General features: G+C 39.2%; 1 protein-coding gene across 4 annotated transcripts in view; it reads left to right on the top strand.

Moving 5' to 3' along the window:
- The window catches only part of ASCC3 (activating signal cointegrator 1 complex subunit 3), a 522423-nt gene that overhangs the window by 386685 nt on the left and 119935 nt on the right, over window positions 1-15803 (top strand). For all 4 annotated transcript variants that reach the window (XM_069974770.1, XM_069974767.1, XM_069974768.1 and 1 more), the window contains 3 exons: window positions 6901-7020; window positions 7431-7595; window positions 8693-8779. In XM_069974770.1, coding sequence (XP_069830871.1) covers window positions 6901-7020; window positions 7431-7595; window positions 8693-8779 — 372 coding nt within the window. The remainder of the gene's footprint in view (window positions 1-6900; window positions 7021-7430; window positions 7596-8692; window positions 8780-15803) is intronic.

Raw genomic sequence — 15803 nt, 5'->3', positions numbered from 1 at the left:
CCTTCGAGTGCCACGGTTTCTTCCTGGTTATATACGCAAGCAGCTGTGGTCGTAGGGGTGCTCACCGGCAGGCACCAAACCATTTTGCTTAAAGGTGTGCTGCACTACATTTTTATTCATATATATATATTTTATTACTTCATATTACAGCTACCATCCATACAGTAAAGAAATGGAAATCCCAAATGTATATATCTATAAAATATTTTAAATAAACTATATTTATATTAGATTAGATTATTTATTACTTACAGCTTCCATTTTCAGGCTGGGGCCCTCAGTGCCAGTTTCTATAAACCCCCTCCAGACAGCTAAATCCCCTCTTCAACCATCTTCTACCTTGCTCCTTAAAGGGGCTATGCTGAATTAGAAAAATACTTTCTTGCAAAAAAAAAAAGGCAAACCCTGTGCATACCTTTGTATGTGGCATTACAATGCAGCTCCATTCACTTCAATGGAATTGAGTCGCAAACCCCACTCCCAAACTGAGGACAAGAGCTGTACTGTTTCTGGTAGAATGCAGCAATGTTTCTATAACCTGGGCCAATCCTTTTAAATATACAGTACCTTTGTCCTGACTTCCGAACCTGCTGCCAGCCGTAGATTCATCTGACTTTTAGTATAAAGTGTATGGAGAAGTATAGTATTAGTAGTGTATGAGTTTTTAGCTTCTGCACTTGTTCCTCATTGCTGACAACAAGCAGATCCTGAAGATAGTGAGATGTGTGACAAACAATAACAAGTTGTAGAACATTTCATTCTGAAATTCCGAAAGCTTTAAATAGCGATAGTGCTATTTCCTGATTAGAGACAGACACTGGAACATGTTCTCTTTCTCTGATCTGTTTCTATTTTCTCATTTCTGATTTTTTGCCATCTTGCCGTGACTGTTTTTAAGAGATGTTAGTACTTTATGACAAGCCTCATTGACACATACAATGAATGTCCCCGGATCCTATTTTTTGTATGGGACACATTTGTGAGCATGCTTTGTGGGCTCATTCTTCCGGAGAGGGCGTCTAAAGGGCGTATTACATGGCACGATTTTCTATTGGGAAGATTTTGCAGTGAGCAGGGAACAGCAGGAGGGGCCACTTAAATTATCCGTAGATTTCCACCTATTGAAGTCAGTGGCGGCCAGTGGAGCAATGATCAGCAGACTGTCACTGACATTGTGATTTTTTAGCATGTTAAGGCTACATTCACACAACATAACCTTTCTCTTAATCACGGCCGTTGTTGCTGATTTGCAACAATGGCCATGATTAATAGAAAAGTTATGTTGCACTGCAGTCAGAGGGAATCCTGGACGGAGTGTATACACATAGTATACACTCTGTCCGGGATCCCTAGCGCCCGCATCCCAATTTAACATAAATGAAGTTCATGAACGCCACTGACACTGGCTGTTCTGTGACACGGCCGGGTCACAGAACTGCCGGTGTCTCACGTAGGGGGAACCTGGCCTAAAATTTCATGGTCAGCCGACATTGTGCTTGTTGGCTGATTGTAGTCTTTCAACCTGCACTATTACACTAAATGATTATCGGCCTGAACTGTTGGTAATCGGGCAAGTAAGGCCGATAATCATTTACTGTAATGAGGCCTATAGTTGTGAGCTCTGTTATCTATATACTGGTTTCACAGCTTATCTATATACTGGTGTCTCTTGCTTGTCTTGCTAAGAAGGACAATGAAATTATTTGTTTCTTTTTTTTCCCCTAAGGGCCCCATTACACGCGATGATTATTGTGTGAATTACCCTTATATCGATCAAATTTATACAATAATCGTTTCATGTTGATACAGGCAACAATCAAACCGCCAACGGGAAATCGTTCATGGTTCGTTTGGTGCTGACACCAAAATCTTAGTTAATCGTTCGCTAATCATTTTCTGTAATTCCGCATTCACTAATCGTTCGGCATACTCCACATCGTTCCTTTATTTGCTGGGAACAGATGGAGTAAATGATCATAGTAACGATTATAACTAACGGCTATCGTTCTGTGTAATATGGTGAACGATTTCAGGTTAACATTAAATGATCTTGTTTGCAATCGTTTATCGTTAAAAATCTCTTTGTCTAATAGGCCCCCTTAGTCTTGGACCCACTCCTGGTCCTAACCTCACTGTGTGAACATGGAATAGAGTCACATTGAAAGCATGACTGTCTGGGGTCATGTTTTTTTTATTAAAGCCGTGACATACCGGTAATGCAAAACCAGGGGAGCGTCACAGCGCCCATTTTATCATTCTATCGTCGTTACAGTCATATTTTTCAGGTCAAATGTTCTTTCAATGATTTTTTTAGGGCTAAGAGTATGTTCACACTGAGCAAAAACGCCGGAATTCTGCGGTGCATCCCTGCCGCGCTCAGTGTCCCGATGTGAGTGAATGTGAGGGCGCTTGCTCCTCCGCTGCCGCCACTCTCCGCTCAAAGAAGTAACATGTCACTTTACGCTTTGCGTAAAGCGGCGGCTGCTGAGGAGTGCGCACTCTCCCATAGACATGCTATGGCAGACTGAGACAAGTGTGAGTTCCGCCTGTTTTACTCAGTGTGAACATGCCCTTAGTCTATAGGCTGTAATATTATCTGAGCGGTAAGTGTCCCTGTCTTTGTTTTTAACTTTCCAGGTACCGTTCTGGTTTCTTCTGATGGATGGATGGTATTTTAATCTAGACCAGTAAAAGCTTTTACTGGCAGCGAACTGACTGTTCGGTTAACCAGGTTACAACTACCTCTGAATATAAGCTTTATAAGAGAGGAGGGACGTTCAGTATGGCCGACCTGGGAAATGTTAATGTTAGAAATTGCTGTAAGCTATCAACTTTAAGGTTATAAATATCTCCTTTAAGATATAAGATCTGCAAAGTCCTGGCCATATCTTTTATGTTTGTAATACATATGGTCAGTATATAGTTCTGGTTTTTTTTTTAGTTTTTTATTTTTTAGGAGGGAGATAGCAGTAGATGGGATGGAGTGAGTGATACCTGTTGCCAAATGACATGTTTCATGTTGGCTCTCAACGTTTTAAAGACTTCCTGGTCCGGAGCCGGTTACAGATGAGCTATTAACCGTTTGTTTTTATTTGCCACTTTAATGTTGCACTTTCCTGGCCAAATCTGGAGATAGCATTAGGGGAGAGGTTTCCATTATCTTTATGGGTAACAGTTGTGTAGAATGTTGGCAGACTTAGAAAGTCATCGGGAGAAATAAAGAAGTCTATCGGCTGATATACGACGTCTTCTACTTTCAGTTGGTGCTTTAAAAGGGATAAATGGGAAACATACTTTTAGCCTTAGAACCACTTTGGGGTTATAGACGTGCAGCACAAATCTAAAACTCGATTCCCATATAACCTGTGGATGAGGTCGATAAATGGAGGATCGATGTATAGGTATACAAAATATACTAACATATGTTTCTAGCCAAAAACAGTCCGTTTTCTAGTAGGGGCTACATTGAATAATCTCGCAGATCAGAATTATATACTGAGAATTGTCATTATTATCAATATGTTTTTGTGTAAGCACTGTGTATATGAATGTGCAAACGGGAAGAAGATTCACACATACATGTATCCTCCTTGCAATGGTGGTCAGTGTTTACTAGTATAATGATAGATCACTGTGCAGCACTAAGCATCAGGAAGATGCCACTAAAACAGATCTTAGGGTATCACATTCTACCCAAACTTCATAGACTGTTTCCTGTCTGCTCTCATCAGTGTTGGAGGAGCCATGGTAGTACCATGGAACCATGGGCATCCTCTCACACACCCTGTGGGTTTGAAGGATAATGAAATAAGCTAACCGTTTTTAAAGGGGTAAAGAAAGTTATACAAAAAGAAAATATTAGTCCTTAAGTACTTATCAGCTGCTGTATGCCATGCAGAAAATGGTGTATTCTTTCTGGTCTGACTCAGTTCTCTCTGCTGCCACCTCTGCCCAGGACAGGACTTGTCCAGAGCAGCAGAGGTTTTCTGTGGGGATTTGTTACTGCTCTGGACAGTTCCTGACATGGACAGCGGGAGCAGCAGAGAGCACTGTGTCAAACCAGAAAGAAGACACCGCTTCCTGTAGGGCATACAGCAGCTGACAAGTACTGGAAGACAATTTATATATAACTTCTTCAGAGTACCCCTTTAATGGTTGTTCCAATTTAGTAATTTATGGTATACTGATAAAACTCTCAGGGGGTCTGACTTTTGGGTTTCTGGGTTATCACCTGGTATTTCTCAAATAATTGCAAGAATGGAGGGTCAGCACCTCCTCTAGATTTTTGCCTGCACAGCAGCACCCCCATCCACCCATTGTTCAGCAAGCTGCAGCACAGATGTAAGTCATGGGGCTCCCTAGTTATAACATCAGCTCTTGTAATAGTCGGAGAAGTATAATTCTAGTTAATATATTACATTACTGTGGGCATTGTCTATAATAAATGGACAACATGCTCCTCTATACAGTACCTCTTAGCTTTAATCTTGAGTAAGGAAGACTGGCTGTAGATTGTAATGTATTCCATTGGGCCATCATCCCCTCTATGTGTTTCACGCTGCTTCTGAGCACAACAATAGCTCACACAGTTGTTTTATGGGTTTTATATAGTTGTTTTCTATAGCCCAACAGATGCATACAAGCTCTATACAATGGCAGGTTTCATAAAGGATGCCGCTAATATTTGTGTGCTTTACATGTCATGTGATGTTTGGGTTTCCATGTACTCTTAGTCACGGAGCAGATTCCAGTAAAGCTCTCCTAATGCCAGTTTAATACCTTTCCCACAGGTTAATTTGTTTCTGTTTGTGAATTTTCATGAATGTATCGCCATATCTCCTCATTGTGTTTGGGGAAAACACAGAAATAAAATTCAGCAAATATTGATAGTTACATTCCTCTATAGTAAAAAATATTCTTATCTCCGCAGTTTAAATATTATGTGAAAAATACATTTTTTTTTTTTTTTTTTAATAATTGAAAATATTGTGGGTTTTTTTTTTAGTATTTTGCTATGTAGGTGCATTTCACGGGCCAAACAAAGTGATTATTTTTTTCCTTCTGAGAATATCCCCGAGATAAACTGTCTCTAAATGGAGCGTTGAATTTAGGATGGGGTGACAGATTGCATAGTTTGAAACCGGGATTTGAGATGTAGACAGTGGTGAACTGAATTATTCGAGGGTCAGATGTACCATGCGCAGGGTTTCTTTATATCCTTTGTTATATTTGTTTTACAATATGCAATGGTCTGTCTAGAGCCAATGAAATATCACTTTTTGCTTTCCTTTGTTATTTTTTTTTTTATATGAATCTTTGCAGTGTTAAAGATGAAGTGTTTATATTTTATTGCTGCCTTTATGACATATGTACATTTTCTTATTATAATCCTATCCTTCGACGTTAGGAAAGCTACAATTACATTTTAGTTAATAACATGCAATTCTTACATCACTACTATTCATGCATAAGGATGCATACTGTTCTGTAGGATGAGACGGAATAGACGAAATAGATTATAATTATTGTGTTACAATTTTATACCCCATAGGAATAGATGGATATGAATAGTTGCAAATATAACCTATGGAAAAAAAAAAAAAATATATATATATATATATAAAAAAAAATTTAATTTTTTTTTTGGTTCTCCAAAAAAGTAGAAAAAAAATAAGCGTGAACTGTAGCCAAGGTTAACACTAAACCTTTAGTTTCCTCTCGTCCGAGGAAAATCTCCCTAGCATAGTAACACACAGAGTAGATGGAATTTCTTTATAGTAATTTGTTAGACTGACAACTGTTTGGACTTCACAATTTGTATTGCAGAATAGGATTATTATTTTGTGCGTCTGTCTTTCTATCTATACCTCTGTATATTGTCTATTTATCTATTAGCGGTCTTATATCTTTATCTTATATCGATCTCCCTTTCCCATATCGATATCTCTATCTGTCTATGTATATATTCTGAATTAAAGGAGTTGTCTGGACAGGGGACCGGTTTTGATAAATGGGGAGGGGATGATTTAAATAGTTACACTTACCACATCCTACCCCTCAATCCCTGCTGTGTGGCACTTCCAGATTCTAGGGCAGTGACATTTCAGACAGGACACCGATGCAGCCTGCTGATTGGCTGAGGGACGTAGCAGCCCCAGAACACAGAATCTGCCACTTAGTTGCTGGGGCAGGAGCCAGAGAAGTAACTATAGTTAATTATTTTTAAAGGAAAAGTCCCATTAAATTTTTTATGAAAGTATTATATTGCCCCCCAAAAGTTTAACAAATCAGCAATATACTTTTATTACGGGAAATGCACATTAAGTGTTTTTTTCCCTGCACTTACTACTGCATCAAGGCTTCCCTTCCTGGATAACATAGTGATGTCACAACCCGACTCCCAGAGCTGTGCGGGCTGTGGCTGCTGGAGAGGATGATGGCAGGGGGATGCTCAGTGTCCCTCCAGTGCTCTATGTCCCTCAGTGTCCCTCTACCATCATCCTCTCCAGCAGCCACAGCCCACACAGCTCTGGGAGTCAGGTCGTGACATCACCATGTTATCCAGGAAGTGACATCACCATGTTATCCAGGAATTGAAACCTTGATGCAGCAGTAAGTGCAGGGAAAAAGCACTTTATAAGCATTTCCTATAATAAGTGTATATTGGGGATTTGTATAACTTTTGGGGGGCAATACAATACTTCTATAAAAATTTCTCCTTTAATTACTTCCTCCTCACATATCTAAAAAGTGCCCTGCCCGGACAACCTCTTTAAACTCACTGTGTAATATGGTTTATTTTTCTTTATTTTTTTTTATTAATTTTCTCTTTGTGTGAAAATAATTAAAGAAATTTCTCCAATAGTAACGCAGCTGATATGTCTGTACTATTTATTACAGATCGCACTGGGAACAGTAACCAATGTGGAGGAGGCAGTAAAGTGGCTGAGTTACACTTATCTTTTTGTACGGATGAGAGCAAACCCATTAGCATACGGCATTAGTCATAAGGTGTTTCAGGTAGGAAATCCATTTCTTATGAATATCTAACCCCTATTCTCCAGTCGGTAATGCCAGGATAAATATTTGCTTTTGTTTTCTGACATGATAACAGCCCCGCTTTTAGCTCATTTAGTTTAGTTCAATTTATTTAGGCCTTGGTGATTGAAATGGTTTTAGCCAAAGGCAAGCAGTGATCCTTGCGGATTTTAACCCTTTGTGTTCTGTGTATGATCCGGCGATGGAATCACACCTTGCATATGACAGATGCATACGGCTATGTAGACTATTACAATTTGATGTTTTACAACTATTATATTTCAAAGTGTTTTTAAATCGTAAGTTATTTTTCAGGCAGTACATATTGTAGATGTCATTGGACGCAAGAACATTGATAACTGAAATTCTGTTCTTTCTGGCCCCGCCAACAGATGGATCCCATATTGGAGAAGCACCGAGAACAACTCGTAATTGAAGTGGGACGCAAACTCGACAAAGCTCGTATGATTCGCTTTGAAGAAAGAACGGGATTCTTTTCCTCTACAGACCTGGGCAGAACCGCCAGCCACTTTTACATTAAATATAATACAATTGAGGTAATAAATAGTCTCTTTACAAGTATACAATACTGAAAGCGAACAGTCCATAGCTGCATTTTAACAGAATAAGTGGCAAAGTGACCTATTAGTTGTTTCATACAAAGACCTATGTGAGATAGGATGATGCCAGTGAGGTACTTGGAGATGCATATAAAGGGCTGCTGTGGTGTGAATGTGTAGCCAAAAGGACTGGCGAAGGTCCTAATGTGTAGTCATAAGTGTAGAGCTTTGAGGTAAGGAGAGGAATAATACTATTGAAGTACCTTGGCTTGTGCTCAGCAGTTCTATGCCAGAGTCAACTGGATGGGTTCCAAGTCAAGCAGAATAGTATAGGGACAAATTTAGAAATTGAGTGTCTCTTCTGATTGTTTCTCTAAACATACTATTTCTAGTTTCTTAAAATGAGGAAATGGCCATAGAAAGAAAAGTATCAGATTCTTCGAGTTTACTCTAGGCCAACCTATTACCTTCTAATGGTGCATTTACAAGAAACGATAATTGTTAAAATTTTTGCAATAACAATCGCATTTGAGCGATAATCAGCTTGTGTAAACACAGCAAACGATCAAGTGATGAGCGAGAAACCGTTCATTTTGATCTTTCAACAAGTTCTTGAATGGTTGTTGGTCGTTGGCTGAAAATTTGCAGATCGCTTTGTGTAAACAGTCTTTCTCTGATTCACCCAATGTGTGAGATGGGCTTAAGTGATCTTTAAACGATCGCAAAATAGATTTTTCCAAATGATATGTTGTTCCGTTATAAAAAAACACATCGTTATTTCGAAATCGTTAATCGTTCGATTGGGCGAATTACCGCTCCGTGTAAACAAACCATTAGTCTGCATGTGAAGCTGTTAGACCAGGGGTAGGTAATATTGGCTTTTCAGACGTTGCAAAACTACAACTCCCATTATGTGTGGACATGATGGGAGTTGTAGTTTTGCAACAGCTGGAAAGCCAATATTCCCTACCCCTGTGTTAGACGTACCTTCTTACTGTGTCTTAATAAGTCATACTGAGGACATATACATGCAATCATTAGAATTGTAAAAGTGTGACCTGTCACTTCACCTTTATCCTTTTCTTACTCGACAGACATTCAATGAATTATTTTATGCCCACAAAACCGAGGGGGATATTTTTGCTATTGTCTCTAAAGCTGAAGAATTCGAGCAGATCAAGGTAAGATATTGTTTATAAGTGGCAGCCGTATCGTGAGAGTGTATTTTACAGATATAGTCACTTATATAGACGTGTTGTGTGCTGATTTATTTCAGGAACTAGAGCTTCATTTCTGCCGTGGTGCAATATGGCCAATAAAGTAATTGGTCCCAGGAGAAACCTGAAACTGAACTGGGAATTTAGTCTTTAGTAAACTGTCAATACATTGACTTGGTAATTAGCGCTACAGTGCAGAACGGACAGTTCTGAGGGGACGTTGGCTGGGAGCGAAATTTTTCTTATTGAAAATAAATACAAATACACTATAGCAGAGAAGCACAATCTGCAGCCCTCCGACTGTTGCAAAACTACAGTCCCTTTCATGCCTGGACAGCCTTTACCTATTCAGGAATGATGGGAATTGTAGCTTTGCTGCAGGTTGTTCACCACTGTGCTGTACAATTCATAATCTCCTCATTGCTATTTAGTCCTATATATTTGGTTTACAGTCACTTATTTCCTACACAGCCTATAACATCCAGTAATAACAGAAGCTGTTCACATACTGTATAGTATTTCCGTCAGTCTTTTTTCAACCAAAACCAGTGTGTTGAAAACACAGAAGCTGGGTAAATCTTTTCATTATAGTTTTGTCCTGTCAGTTTCACTTCTGATTTTGGTTGCAAAAAAAAATACTGTTCAGAATACTGACTGAAATACTATGTGTGAACATAGCCTTAAAGGAGACCTGTCACCTGGAAGCTGTAAGTCTAAGGGGCTCCAGCGGGGGGTCAGGCGGCCTTCACCCCGGCAGCCGGGGTAACAGGTCTCCTTTGTTGAACAAAGAGGCATCATAGCATACAATAGTAAAAAAAAAACTGTTATGGGCCACTATATGGACAGTATGATGGAGCATTCCTCATGGCAGACATGCTGTTATCCAGCTGTGCTCTTGGAGGATTCCTAGCGGTACTGACTACTGCAACTTTGCCAGATTTGTAGTGTAACCCCCACCCCACCCTAAACCAAAACTGGCATAATACCTTGCACTACATTTATTATCACTTTAAAACACTTTTATGCTGCGCAACTGAAAGTGGGATAACCCAAAAGGTTTTTCATGTGAATCTGGTTTGAAGCAAGCCAATGAAGAGCTGGCCAAAATAGAGACTAGGCAGTCTTCAGATACACCAGATGTATGTTTGCACATAGCAGTTTTCTTTGGAAAATGAAAGGTAGAATCTGATTGGTTGCTAGGGGCAACTACCTGAGTCAGTTCTACTTTACACCATGTTTTATAAATCTCGCCTACATTGTGTATCCATTAGGTATGCATCTCGAATATATATGTATGTGTGTGTATATATCTATATCTATATATATATATATATATATATATATATATATATATATATATATATATATATAAGCCCTTGCCAACCTACATCTTGTAGACAGCTGGAGAATACTCAACCCAGATGCTAAGGACTATTCATTTTATTCCCCTGTACATGGCACCTATCATCGAATAGACTGTATATTTCTAACAGACAGATATCTACATAGTTTGGTATCCACTAATATGGGCACGATTACAGTTTCAGACCACGCTCCAATATCTTTAAAGCTAAACTATCAAGGGGCTCCAAAGAAGGAATGGACATGGTCCTTGAATGAAACCCTACTAGGAGACCCTTCCAACATATCTCTCTTAAAAGACAGACTCATTGAATATTTTAAAAATAACAACACGCCAGAGGTTCCCACACCCATTATTTGGGAAGCCCATAAATCGTTCATAAGGGGCAAACTAATAGCTCTAGGTTCCAGAGTTAAAAAAAAGAGAACCGCACGTATAGAAGAGATAACTAGCAGAATCTCCAATTTGGAAAACAAACGCAAAACAAATGCTGATGCACTAGTAAAAGATAACCTATTTAAGTTAAGAATGGAACTTAAAGATTTGCTAAACATACAAGCAGCTAAAGCACTACAAAGATGTAGGTATAAACACTACACACATGGAGACAAAGGCTCAAAAATTATGACAGCTTTGATTAAACAAAGGAAAGAAAAATCCTTTATATATAAAATCACTAATGATAGTGGCAAAATAGTAAGAGACACCCCAAGTATAGCAAAAACTTTTTGTTCCTTCTATGAGAAATTATATAATATCCCTCAAACACAAAATACCAACCCCAGCTACAAATCACAATTATTAAAAGACTTCCTACAACAGATAAAACTCCCTAATGTATGGGAACATGACAAACTTTCACTTATAGACCCAATTACAACAGACGAGTTAGACAAAGTACTGACCTCAATCCCGGGGGACAAGAGTCCAGGTCCTGATGGTCTATCCATAGCTTATTATAAAAAATTTAAGGACATACTTACCCCACAATTTACAAAACTCTGTAATGATATGCTAGCTAGAGGTAAATTCCCAAAACAAATGTTAGAGGCTTACATAACAATACTACCCAAAGAGGGAAAAGATCTCACACACTGCGGAAGTTATAGACCCATCTCATTACTCAACTCCGACTTGAAGTGGTGGGCAAAACTTCTAGCCATTAGGATGAAAAAAATGATTCCCTACCTAACTACTGAAGAGCAAACTGGCTTTGTTATGGGCAGGGAAGGCAAATTCAACACATCTAGAGTACTTAACGGAATTCACTACGCTAAAAGATCTAACACTCCCCTAATCCTTCTCGGCACAGACGCAGAGAAGGCCTTCGATAGGGTAGCTTGGGACTTTCTAATAGACACCTTGAAACTATTTGGGTTCCCTTCACAATTCATATCTGCCGTTATGTCTCTATACACCGTCCCTACAGCTAGAATTAGAGTAAATGACACACTATCTGATCCTTTTCTGATCAGAAATGGAACAAGACAGGGCTGCCCCCTATCCCCCACTCTATTTGTTTTAACTATGGAAATCCTGCTACAAAAAATTAAGCAAACACCTCTCATAAAGGGAATTAGAATTGGCTCCTCTGTCCACACCACAGCTGCCTTTGTAGACGATTTATTACTATTCGTTACAAACCCAAAACAATCTCTCCCCACAATACTCAGAATATTTAAAGACTATGGTACCATATCCAATTTTAAAATTAATTATACTAAATCCGAAGCTTTAAACATCTCAGTACCTCACGCTCAAATCACGGAACTAAAAAAATTAGCCCCCTTTTCCTGGCCAGGTACGGCAATTAAATACTTAGGCATACTTGTCCCAAACGACCTGAGTAAACTTTATGATTTGAATTATAAACCTCAGCTAACCAAGATTTCCAAACAACTTGAGTCTTTAAAAATCCCCTTTGTGTCATGGCTAGGAAGAAAAAACTTGATAAAAACATATATCTTCCCGCAAGTGTTATACCTCTTACAGACTGTCCCAATTAAACTCCCGGCAGCTTTCTTCACTAAATGGAGATCCATTTGTAATAGATTTATTTGGCAAAACTCAAGACCCCGAATAGCATATACGCACATGAGACAGCAAAAATCACTAGGTGGCTGTGGCCTCCCCGACTTGAGGACATATTATTGAGCAATCCACTTGGCGAGATGGTTATCTCTGACTTCAACTAAGACATCCCCTTTATTTGTACAGTTAGAAAAACATATATTAGGTAGAGATAACCTAATTTGCCTATGGACAAAATGTAAATACACAGATAAATGGGTTGGCCCCCTATTGAAAGGAACCCTTGATGTGTGGCAAAACTACTTTTATAAAACATTAGCAACAAAAGACCCACCACCACACATGCCATTAGGGTTATTACCTTCCTTCCTGTATGGACCTAAAACATCTCTGACATCTCCCTGGTCGAATCTACTGCATCTGACTATATACCCACACATTAGAACAACCGTAAACATACCAGATCTGGAGGATTTATATGATAACACCTCGATGGGTATTGCCAGATCCTCCAATAATGAGATATTTCAAAGTGAATGTAAGAGATTCCTAAGAGAATTTCCTTCCTATAGAGAATCCTCATGGCTAGAAAACTACCTGAACATGGATGGACTTCCTAAAGGTTTAATTTCTAAATTATATAATGGCCTTTTAACTAAGGAGGCAGACTCCACTCCACCTTTCATTGGTGCTTGGGAAAAGGAGCTTAATACTTCATTCTCTCACACTACAACCTTGCAAATCTTCAGAAACTCCCACGGTTTCTCGAGATGTGTTAAGATACAAGAAAATTCTTATAAATTACTTACCAGATGGTACAGAACACCTTATCTTCTGAAAAAAAAGAATATACTAAAAACAGACACCTGCTGGAGATGCAATTCAGGTTCAGGTACGCTTTCTCATATATGGCTTAATTGCCCAAAACTAACAAATTTTTGGCAAACAATCACCCAACAAATATTGGTAATCTGTGGAAGCGATATACCCTTAGACCCATTACTAATACTCCTATGGGTCCCCAATCAGAGGTTTACGCCATCTAAAAACCACCTACCAACTCTATTACTGACAGCTGCAAAACTGTTAATCCCACTGCATTGGAGAGAGGATATTTCACCCACCCTAAAAGAATGGATTGAAAAAGTTCAACTCATAGCAAGATTAGAAGAGCTATGCAGTTGGGAATCAGGCACATATGAGAAATATCTAACTCTATGGGAACCGTGGAACATATACTACAAACAATATCTACAAACCTCCACCCCTACCTAGACAGTACTTAGAATACTCGTATTGAGAGCCAACAATTGTTCTTTTCTCTCTATTTTATGCCATATGGTCATTCCTCTATAGTACAAAACGTAAGGACTTTCGGTACACACTCATTTCATTTTTACTCAAATACCTTCATATGTTATATTAATTTGTATTATTACACTTTTTCTGCTTTTTCCCAACCGGTCACTTTTATTTAGATCATCTGGAACGTTGGGAATATATGTGGTCTCTGTAAATTTCAAAAAATTGAGGTCACTATGTATTAAATTGATTGTATTTCTGGACAAGGAACTGCGTATTCCCTAATTCCCTAATGCTTATTGTATATGCTTAACTGACCTTTTCAATAAAATAAGTTTGGAAAAACAAATAAATATATATATATATATATATATATATATATATATATATACACACACACACACACTAACATTCAAAACTTTGGGGTCACATTGAAATGTCCTTATTTTTGAAGGAAAAGCACTGTACTTTTCAATGAAGATAACTTTAAACTAGTCCTAACTTTAAACAAATACACTCTATACATTGCTAATGTGGTAAATGACTATTCTAGCTGCAAATGTCTGGCTTTTGGTGCAATATCTACATAGGTGTATAGAGGCCCATTTCCAGCAACTATCACTCCAGTGTTTTAATGGTACAGTGTGTTTGCTCATTGGCTCAGAAGGCTAATTGATGAAGAGAAAACCCTTGTGCAATCATGTTCACACATCTGAAAACAGTCTAGCTCGTTACAGAAGCTACAAAACTGACCTTCCTTTGAGCAGATTGTGTTTCTGGAGCATCACATTTGTGGGGTCAATTAAACGCTCAAAATGGCCAGAAAAAGAGAACTTTCATCTGAAACTCGACAGTCTATTCTTGTTCTTAGAAATGAAGGCTATTCCATGTGAGAAATTGCTAAGAAATTGAAGATTTCCTACAACGATGTGTACTACTCCCTTCAAAGGACAGCACAAACAGGCTCTAACCAGAGTAGAAAAAGAAGTGGGAGGCTGCGTTGCACAACTAAGCAAGAAGATAAGCACATTAGAGTCTCTAGTTGGAGAAACAGACGCCTCACAGGTCCCCAACTGGCATCTTCATTAAATAGTACCCGCAAAACACCAGTGTCAACATCTACAGTGAAGAGGCGGCTGAAGGATTTTGGGCTTCAGGGCAGAGTGGCAAAGAAAAAGCCATATCTGAGACTGGCCAATAAAAGAAAAAGATTAAGATCGGCAAAAGAACACAGACATTGGACAGAGGAAGACTGGAAAAAAAGTGTTGTGGACGGATGAATCCAAGTTTGAGGTGTTTGGATCACAAAAAAGAACGTTTGTGAGACTCAGAACAAATGAAAAGATGCTGGAAGAATGCCTGACGCCATCTGTTAAAGAGAACCAATCATGGCCGAAATTTTAAATTTTTTTTTTTTGCTAATTAGCTGTAAATTAATATTTTATTAATATTTGTAATTGGAATTATTTACTTTTATGCCCGTGATTTTACAATATACACATTCTCTTTTCCTGTCTCGCGCCGGCTCTTTTCAAAAGAGCCGGCGCGAGACAGGAAGCTCCCAGCATGCCGAGCGGCGGGAAGGGCTCCCATGAGCCTTTGCCGCCGCTCTGTAAATACACAGTGATCCCGGCCTATACAGCGCGAGATCACTGTGTATGTCTATTCTAACTGGGCCTATTAGTATGTCCCTGAAGGTACAGACTGCCTGTGCAGTCTGCATCTTATGCGTTTACCTAATCCTGTATAGCGGAGCAGTAAGGGCGGGGGCGGCCATCTTGATGACTTCACTGGTGCGTTCCAGCGCTGGAACGCAAGGGACGTAATCAAGATGGCGTCCGGCTTAGCTGCACCGCTACAGAGGACTGGGTAAAGTATAAGATACAGACTGCACAGGCAGTCTGTATCTTCAGAAATAAACTACATGAAGATACAGACTGCCTTTGCAGTCTGTATCTTATACTTTACCCAGTCCTCTGTAGCGGTGCAGTAAAGCCGGGCGCCATCTTGATTACGTCCCTTGCGTTCCAGCGCTGGAACGCACCACTGTGACGTCATCAAGATGGCCGCCCCCGTCCTTACTGCTCCGCTTTACAGGATTAGGTAAAAGCATAAGATACAGACTGCACAGGCAGTCTGTATCTTCAGGAATAGATTTAGGGAGAGAGAATCTTTTATTATAGGGACAGTTAATTTTAGGTGATTGGTTCTCTTTAAGCATGGTGGAGGTAATGTGATGGTCTGGGGTTGCTTTGGTGCTGGTAAGGTGGGGGGTTTGTACAAGGTAAAAGG

Source organism: Dendropsophus ebraccatus, chromosome 6 (genome assembly GCF_027789765.1).
Source record: "Dendropsophus ebraccatus isolate aDenEbr1 chromosome 6, aDenEbr1.pat, whole genome shotgun sequence".
Lineage (NCBI taxonomy): Eukaryota > Metazoa > Chordata > Amphibia > Anura > Hylidae > Dendropsophus > Dendropsophus ebraccatus.
This window is presented reverse-complemented; position numbering and strand designations above follow the sequence as displayed.